Source organism: Fukomys damarensis, unplaced genomic scaffold (assembly GCF_012274545.1).
Source record: "Fukomys damarensis isolate Sample0158 unplaced genomic scaffold, DMR_v1.0_HiC HiC_scaffold_29, whole genome shotgun sequence".
In the NCBI taxonomy this organism is placed as follows: Eukaryota; Metazoa; Chordata; class Mammalia; order Rodentia; family Bathyergidae; genus Fukomys; species Fukomys damarensis.
In genome coordinates this window covers 196,095-205,811 of record NW_022900941.1, presented here as the reverse complement: position 1 = coordinate 205,811, position 9,717 = coordinate 196,095, and the positions used below count along the sequence as shown (strand labels likewise).

The 9,717-nt window shown below is 41.2% G+C and overlaps 1 protein-coding gene and 1 pseudogene across 1 annotated transcript; one reads left to right on the top strand and one right to left on the bottom strand.

The window, feature by feature from the left end:
* Positions 1–542: 542 nt before the first annotated feature.
* Positions 543–4,143, top strand: LOC104847656 (annotated as a pseudogene).
* A 3,465-nt stretch (positions 4,144–7,608) lies between these two features.
* LOC104847643 (mitochondrial import receptor subunit TOM5 homolog) lies at positions 7,609–8,000 on the bottom strand. Its single transcript, XM_033757221.1, has one exon. The coding sequence runs from the start codon at positions 7,865–7,867 to the stop codon at positions 7,703–7,705; it is 165 nt and encodes a 54-aa protein (XP_033613112.1). The 5' UTR covers positions 7,868–8,000; the 3' UTR covers positions 7,609–7,702.
* Between the last annotated feature and the right edge of the window lie 1,717 nt (positions 8,001–9,717).

Genomic DNA, 9,717 nt, shown 5'->3' with positions numbered 1-9,717 from the left:
GTGTCGCAGAGCTTGGGCTGGGCGGCTCTTTGGGGCTGTCGCGGGGCCCCCACCTCTTCACTCCTGGCGCTCCAGCATGTCGGCCGGCCACCGGAGAGCTGCGAGGGGGGGGCTGCCTACTCCTACTCCGCCCCAGACCTGTGGGCAAAGGAAGTCAACAGAAGTCACCTACACATTGAAGAGTCTGTGCCAACTTGGAAAGGTCGCAGAGCTTGGGCTGGGCGGCTCTTTGGGGCTGTCGCGGGGCCCCCACCTCTTCACTCCTGGCGCTCCAGCATGTCGGCCGGCCACCGGAGAGCTGCGAGGGGGGGGCTGCCTACTCCTACTCCGCCCCAGACCTGTGGGCAAAGGAAGTCAACAGAAGTCACCTACACATTGAAGAGTCTGTGCCAACTTGGAAAGGCCTGAAGAGTTAGCCTCTGTGAATAATCTGCAAATATCAAATAAAGTAGTTTATGCCAACGTGGCTTCATTCATAGAGATGAACCAAGGATTGGGATAGCAGTTTAAAATTAGAATCAGACAGCTGACTGCCCAACAGGATGCCATCAACTAACAGAGCTGGCAGTCTAAAGGACCCTGAAATTGCAGAGCTCTTCTTCAAGGAAGATCCAGAGAAGCTCTTCACAGATCTCGAGAAATTAGCCATGGAAGCTTTGGAGCAGTATATTTTGCACGAGATGTACGTACCAATGAAGTGGTGGCCATCAAGAAAATGTTTTATAGTGGAAAGCAGTCTACCGAAAAATGGCAGGATATTATTAAGGAAGTCAGGTTTCTACAAAGAATAAAACATCCCAATAGTATAGAATACAAAGGCTGCTATTTACGTGAACACACAGCATGGCTTGTAATGGAGTATTGTTTGAGATCTGCTTCAGATTTACTAGAAGTTCACAAAAAGCCACTGCAAGAAGTGGAAATAACAGCAATAACACGTGGTGCTCACCAGGGTTAGCCTACTTACATTCTCATACAATGATCCATAGAGATATCAAAGCAGTAAATATCCTTCTGACAGAACCAGGCCAAGTAAAACTTGCTGACTTTGGATCTGCTTCCATGGCATCCCCTGCCAATTCTTCTGTGGGAATACCATATTGGATGGCCCCAGAAGTAATTTTAGCCATGGATGAAGGACAGTATGATGGACAGTTGATGTATGGTCTCTTGGAATAACATGTATTTAACTTGTGGAAAGGAAGCCTCCTTTATTTAATATGAATGCAATGAGTGCCTTATATCACATAGACCAAAACGAATCCCCTAATGAATGGTCTGATTATTTTCCCAACTTTGTAAATTCTTGCCTCCAGAAAATCCCTCAGGATCATCCAACATCAGAGGAACTTTTAAAGTACATGTTTGTTCTTCAGGCGCACCGTGCAACAGTGTTGATAGATCTTATTCAAAGAACAAAGGATGCAGTAAGAGAGCTGGACAATCTGCAGTATCGAAAAAAAAAGAAACTCCTTTTCCAGGAGGCACATAATGGGCCAACAGTAGAAGCACAGGAAGAAGAGGAGCAAGATCATGGTGTTGGCAGGACAGGAACAGTGAATAGTGTTGGAAGTTATCAGTCTATTCCCACTATGTCTAGCAGTGCCGGCAGCCAAATCAGTAGTGTTAACAGTCTTCCAGATGCCTCATATGACAAGAGTGAGCTAGACATGATGGAAGGAGACTATACAGTGATGTCCAACAGTTCTGTAATCCATTTAAAACTGGAGGAGGAAAATTACAGAGAGGAAGGAGACTCTAGAACAAGAGCATCAGATCCACAGTTGCCTCCCCAAGTACCTCATCACAAATCACACTATTATAATCAAGAACATTTTACAACTATAAGAACAGCATCTCTGGTTACAAGGCAAATGCAAAAACATGAGCAGGACTCTGAGCTTAGAGAACAGATGTCTGGCTATATGCGAATGAGGCTGCAACATCAAAAGCAACTGATGACTCTGGAAAATAAGCTAAAGGCTGAAATGGATGAACACTGCCTCAGATTAGACAAAGATCTTGAAACTCAGTGTAACAATTTTGCTGCAGAAATGGAGAAACTTATCAAGAAACACCAGGCTGCTATTGAAAAAGAAGCTGAAGTGATGACCAATGAGAAGAAAAAATTTCAGCAACATAGTCAGGTCCAACAAAAGAAAGAACTGAATAGCTCTCTGGAGTCCCAAAAAAGAGAGTACAAACTTTGAAAAGAGCAGCTTAAGGACGAACTGAATGAAAACAAGAGCACTCCTAAGAAAGAAAAGCAAGAATGGCTTTCAAAGCAGAAAGAGAGTATACAGCATTTCCAAGCAGAAGAAGAAGCTAAACTTCTTTGGCATCAGAGACAATACCTGGAGCTGGAATGCCATTGCTTCAAAAGGAGAATGTTGCTTGGGTGCCATAACTTGGAGCAAGACCTTGTCAGGGAGGAGTTAAACAAAAGACAGACTCAGAAGGACTTGGAGCATGCCATGCTACCGAGACAGCATGAATCCATGCAAGAATTGGAGTTCTGCCATCTCAACACAATTCAGAAGATGCGCTGTGAGTTGATCAGAATGCAGCATCAAACTGAGCTCACTAATCAGCTGGAATATAATAAACAAAGGGAATGAGAACTAAGGCGAAAGCATGTCATGGAAGTTCTACAACAGCCTAAAAGTTTGAAGTCTAAAGAACTCCAAATAAAAAAGCAGTTTCAAGATAACCTGCAAAATCCAAACCAGGCAGTACAAAGCATTAAGAAATCACCTACTGGAGACTACACCAGAGAGTGAGCACAAAGCTGTTCTGAAAAGACTCAAGGAGGAGCAGACGTGGAAGTTACCCATCCTGGCTGAGCAGTATGATCACAGCTTTAATGAAAGGCTCTCCACACAGGCTCTGCATTTGGATGAAGCACAGGAAGCAGAGTGCCAAGTTTTGAAGATGCAGCTGCAGCAAGAATTGGAGCTATTGAATGCATATCAAAATAAAGATGCAAGCTGAGGCACAACATGATCGAGAGCTTCGGAAGCTTGAACAGAGGGTCTCCCTCCGCAAAGCACTCTTAGAACAAAAGATCGAAGAAGAGATATTGGCTTTACAGAATGAATGCACAGAATGAGTACTAAGCCTGCTAGAGCATCAAGCCAGAGAAATTGAAGCTTTTGACTCTGAAAGCATGAGACTAGGTTTTAGTAACATGGTCCTTTCTAATCTCTCCCTTGAGGCATTCAGCCACAGCTACTCAGGAGCTTCTGGTTGGTCTCACAATCCTGCTGGGGGTCCAGGACCTCACTGGGGTCATCCCATGGTGGCCCACCACAAGCTTTATTACTTAAATGGCTGTACTTGTAATCTTATTGGTTGGTCATAGTTTTGACCCGTGTTATACCCACTTCATGATTTTGTACCCACCTTATGACTTTGCTTTATAAAACTTTCTTTGAGAAGTGAGCTCATTGACAACTCACTTAGCTCAGAGGTACCGTGCCTGCCTTACAAGCACAAAGTCTTGAATTTGATCCCTGGTACCAAAATAAAATAAAATAAAATTAAGAAAACAATATATTTGATTCTTTGTACAATAGGCTTTATATCCTATGATATGTAAGCACTGTATTTAATATCAAGGTAGTCTAGAGATGACTTAAAGTATGAGTGAGAATGTGCATATGCAAAAATTAATTTTTTTTGTTTTTTGCCAGTACTGAAGATCGAATTCAGGTCTTTGAGCTTGCCAAGTAAGCTACATCCCAGGCCCCCCAGAGTGAGGTTTTTATGTAAAAGACTTGAGCATCTGCAGCCTTTTGTATCTGAGGGGAGTCCTGGAACTAACTACCCATCGATGCCAAGTGATGCCTGTACATTTTGTAGATGGCTTCATCAAGCCTTTAACATATGTGTTGCTTCATATTCATATCTCTTTTTTGTGGTTCCTTCTTTCCTCTCTCAATAGTACAGCAATAGCTTTACAAAACTTCTTTGCTAGTTTTTTTCTTATTTTGTTTTGTGAACCGGATGTCTAAAGGAGGCTCTGTGGAAAGGTGTCAGGGCTGTTCCCTAGCACAGCTGGATTCTTTGTCTGATGTGTAACTGTTTGCCTTTTTCTCTTCCTCAGTTTTAGATCTGCACTCAAAGGCAGCCCAGACTCCCTGACCTCACTGCGATGTGCTGTCTTTTCCTAACATACGTAGCTTCTTTGCATGACTGTGCACAGCTTGTTGCCTGTTCTTCCAACCAAACCAGTGCCTGTGTTCTCAGTTTCTCTAACACTGACAGGCTCACTTTGTGTTGTCATTCACCGTGTGTCCTCATCCTCAGAAGGTGTGCTCTGCTGACCATCTCTGTGCTTTGAGGCAGGGCTCCCGTCTCTGGTTAGCCTGTGTGGAAGCAGCCCTTTCTTTTATTTCATGGTTCAGAACCTTAGATGTCTCCTTAATTCATCAAAGGTAGCACTTCTGTCTTTGCATTACTTTTTCCTAGTTGTTTTTTGTTTACTCTGATACTGGAACTTTTAGCATTGTTCCTGTTGCTCCAAAATGTACCAGTAATATAATTTAGTGGATATTTCATTTATTGTGCCGAACACTCAGAAGGCTCTTTAAATCTGAAAACCTAACTTTGGAAAATTTTCTTGAATTTTTAAGTAATAATTGCTTTCTTCTTCTGTATTTCTGGAACTCCTACTTTTTTTTTTTTTTTAATGGTACCAAGGATTGAACTTGGGACCTTGCTCTTGTGAGGCAGGTGGTGGCACCACTGAGCCCTGATCCAGCCCTTCAACTCCTACTATTAATTGGAGAAGGAGGAAACATTACAACAGTTTAGAATTAGAGGCAATGAAAAGATTTTGTGCAGGCAATCACTACTGAGACCTATGCACTGTTAGTAAATTTTCCTTGATAAAGTTTGGAGGATGAATTCCAGGGAAAACTAATTGTAGTTATTTTTATAGTTATTTTTACTTGTGGGATGAGGAAAAACAATAACGTGTAACTTACAGGGCCACTGTGAGAACAAAATGGGGGTCATTAAGTCTGGTATTGTAGTAAGTGCTCAACAAGTACCACCTTCTGCTGTCATCAGTGGCTTTGCACAGTCTTGTGAGGTGGGGCAGCCAACATCACTGGCTCTGCTGAGGTGAGAGAGCAGAGGCCCAGAGCTGGATGACTTGCTGCGAGTAGTTAATGAAGCTTTTTCAGTGTATAGCACATCCTGGAGCCCACGTGCTTCTCCTGTGCCACTTCCAGGCTGGGCAGGCTGTCTGTAAGACAGTGTGAGCAATGCTGGAGGCACCTCCAGGACCCAGATTTTGGTCACGTAGACCCTGGTCAGATTTATAATCTGATTCTCAAACTTGGGGGAAATCCTTTTTTCATACAGCTGGACTGAGTTGTCCACCCAGGCAAGACATTTCCTCACCATGCAGTAGTTCATAAGGGAGGAGAGGCAGTTGAGTGTGGGCTGTGAGAAACCCATTCTTGCTTCAGCAAATACACCTGTACATGTCCTTGGGTAAGAGGAATAAGGTCTCTTATTATTTTTGTTTTGTGAAATAAATACTGTTTGCATTATTTATCACCAATAAGCTAAATCAGTAGTGTATGATGAATCTTTTCCTTTACAACTTTTTATTTTTCTGGAGTTGATCTTTGTTTAATTCTCCTTGTATCTGTTGCTACTGAAACTCTTCAATGAATATATAACTAAGCTATATATTTTCTGTGCGGTTTTAAGAAACATAAAGATGAGGCATTTGTAGGTAAATGTGGCAACTTGAGAATATAGTGTTAAGTGAAATAAGTAAGATGCAAGATTAAATATTGCATGCTTTCTCTTATATGAGAAAGTCAGAATAGAAGATAGAGAAATAGGAAATAAGGAAAAGTTAAAATAATTCTCCAAATTATTTTATTTATACTGATACAGGAGATAAAATATGAAAATATTATATATCCCAACCTGTTAGATGTCTAGAAATTGAAAAATGAATTCTAGGAACAAGGTTAAGAGGTTAAGAATAGGAACATATTTATTGGGAGGTTAGCAGGAGGGGACCTGAATGGGCAGCTGGGGACCCCAGTTTACAGGCAAGGTTTAAAGGAAGGGAAAAGCCTATGTGGGTACAATGTGGGTTGCAGCGTGATTAACCAGTAAAGCTACAAGTATAGTTGCTTAGACAGTAGTGATCTAGTAGAACAACAAGTCACGTAACAAGTGAGTATGAAAAGAACTAAGACTTCTAGAAAATGATGGATCCAGAGGTTTGGTCCCTCACTGGGGTGACTTCATTAGGACTAGTGTTTATCTTTTGAGGAAGTATACAGGTCTGGTTTTTATGTCTTTATCATGAGGCCTGGTCTCCAACAGATGCGTCTTCCATCACAGTTGTAATGTATTTCGCTTTGGTCCTGACTCTTTCAAGGACTTAGCCATATATGACTGCCTGTAATGTTTTTGTCTGACTTACCCACTTTGAAGGGGTAACCTGTGAAAGGCAAGGAGCAGTGACTACTGTGGCTACTTTAGGCTGAAGGAGGTTGTGGTGGTGATCGGCAGCCAGAGACACTTTCCAGAGGGCCTATCTCAAGGTCCTCCGTAGGTGTCAAGCATTCTTGTCTCAGGTAGGTGTATAGCTTTAATTCCCTTCATTTAGGACAGACAGACCAGTTGAGGTGTCATTAAAGGCCCATTGAGTATAGTTAGTTCAGGCCTTGATATGTGAACAGCATGACATCTTCTAATTCTAGAGAAGGGACAAAGACATAAATAATGATCATACCAGTGAAACACGTCTAGACCATCAGTGTTGTAGATGGGGCAAGTTTGTCGGTTTGCCAATATTTTTGATGCTCCTGCCCTGTAACCACACAACTCCCAGCATGCATCTCTCTATCCATCCCGGGTTGCAGAAGGTCAAAAATTGGTTCCACAGGACAGGGCTATCTAGAGCTTCCCATCTAATTCCAGGGTGACTAAACCAGTGTGTTGGGAACTAGCCTTCAACCTGTAATTTCATAGTGTGTATACATTGCTTCCTACATGCCTATGCTAAACATTTAGCCGAGATAGGCCAATGAGAATAAGAATTATGTCTTCATATCCAACACACTGCGGGCCTTTTTACTATATAGTTGGAGTTAACCATATATAATCACATATGATTATCCCATATTTGGAAGTAGCCATCTTTATGTCTATGATTGTTGGCTGTCATGACAAGAACTTCATTCTTCTTTTTCTGGTATTTTATTAAAAATATTGACTAATAGTCCTGCTCTAAATGTTACTGCAGTTATGTTCCAACTCCCATTAAACATAACAATTTGTAAGGGACTCATCACAAATATACTTGGGACAGAAGTAAAAATGTAAACAGAAATGACTGACAAGGCAGTGACATTTCGGAGATAAATCTTTTACTATAGTTGCTAGAATGGAGTTTGACATTATTCACAATGGTATCAGTGTTTACATACAGACTGAATATCACCAGCATAAGGGCACATTATGACCACAAGACGTCTTTTCATACTTTCCAATAGTTTTATATTTTAGCTATGAGGATCAGTTACCAGAGCTCAACTAGCCCTCAACAAGTACAATGTTTATGTCCACACAGAGTGTCTTACACCTCTCTGAGCCTATTCATTTGCAGGCAGAAGAAACTATAACCAGGTTCTTCTATCATATGTCCACGTCTGCTGTCCAGTCTTCACATACTGTCCAATTCCTTCAAGATAAATGGAGTGACTCGCAGCAGGGCCACACAGATGAGGAAGTTCCCTAGGAGGAAATCACATCCTCGCACATCCTTGCACATCTTCCCTTTCGTCTCCTCAGGGCACAGCTTCGGCACGAGGCCCTGGATCTGGAACATCTCTGCTCCGCAGCATCTCCACTCTGCAGCAACACCTTCCAGCCGCTACGCTTTGATCACAGATCTTCAGGCTCCGATTCACACCCACCGAGAACATAATGTTGAGTGAAAATGTCAGACAACATAAATATTACATGGCTTCATACACACATCTATATATGAGATGTGTATATGTGTGTATATATACATATATATATATATATGATAGATATATGTGACATATTTATGAAAGAAAGATAGGGAGCAAAATAGAAGATAAATAAATAGGAAGTAGGGCAAAGTCTAGGTCATTCCCAAATTATCTACTTCATTGTTTCAAAAATATTTTAATGTACATGTTAATTTGTTTCATTTTGGGTTTTTTTTTTTTTACTTTCTTTGTTGTTGTTGTTGTTTGTTGTTTTGGTTTTTTGAGACAGGGTCTCACTATGTAATTGTGACTGACCTGGAACTCACTGTGTAGCCCAGGCTGGTCTCAAACTCACAGTTGTCCTCCTGCCTCAGCCTCCAGAGTGCTGGGATTACAGGCATGTGCCACCATGCCCGGCTTCATTGAAGAGAAAGTTTTGCGCTTCTATCTGTTTTTTCAGTGTAAGAGTTTTTATTATTTATGACTTAAACTTTGAGCCATTCTTTTCAGATTGTGACACAGTATTCATCAACTATTGTTATTCTCTAATGACTTTCTTATGAAGTTTTGTTTTATTTTTTTCATAGAAGTAAGAAGAGTGCTTTGCATATTTTGCTTTTTTAAATTTTTTTTTTGTGGGGGGGATCGAACTCAAGTCCTTAAACTTTTGAGGCAGTCACCAGAACCACTGAGCTAAATCCCCAGCCCTATTTTCTTTATTAATATCTACTTTTATTACATTAACAGAAAAACACTTTAAAAATTGAAAAACCATTCTGAAGATAGCAGACATTTGCTGCATTACCCACTATCAAATTACTGAGGATTATTGTACCACATTAATCAAGGAAAGTGACAGACTATGGACAAAGAAACAAACAAAAGGAAACCAGCCACTTCAAAAGATGTATCACTGATTTCTAAGTTAAGCCAGTAACAATAATATGAGCTAACATTTCGCACCTAGGTATTTTCCCCTGGGAATGAAAGTCTATATTCATACGAAAGGACCTTCACTCTTACTTAATTGAGGTTTTACTTATGCCTGTAGAGAGGCTTCAGTGAAATTTTTAGAAAACATTAGATTATGCCCAGGATCAGAAGGGCACTTGGTTACCTTGTATATTGAGCTAAACTATGAACCATTAAATGTTTTTGTGTCTCATCAATATAGTCTTGCAGTTTATTTCAATCATCTCCTTGGAGCAGGGCTACCCACCAAGGAAGTCCTGTTTTACTTGAGGAGGGGAGCAGGCCACATATCCAGCAAGGTGTTTATTGTAGAACTCTGAATATTCCAGTGCCCATACTAGAAGGAAGTGCACTCTCCTTTAAGTGGCAAAGTAATAAGTAAAATGGCTAAGAGTTATAGCTTAGGTTACTTATCTGAAGACATTGCTTTTCTTTTCAAGAGGAATTTAAGTGTTCTACAGGTTCACAGGAGCATTTGAATAGCTGTTCACATTGAGCATCAGTTTCTGGTTCCCAGGGCTTGAGGTGGGTGTGATACATCCAGGAGTTCAGGCCTGCTATCTTGACAGCTGGTGAAGTCGACAGGATCGTGTTGTACTGTCCTTCCCAAATTGGTCCTAGGGAAGGGGATGACGATGGAAGAGACTTTACGGTTATAGGGCCAGGGGAGTTGGAACTATTGAGATGCTGCACACTCTAAATTAAATGGAGTCCTTTATTATCACAGCCAGAGGTCCAAAGTAGGCTC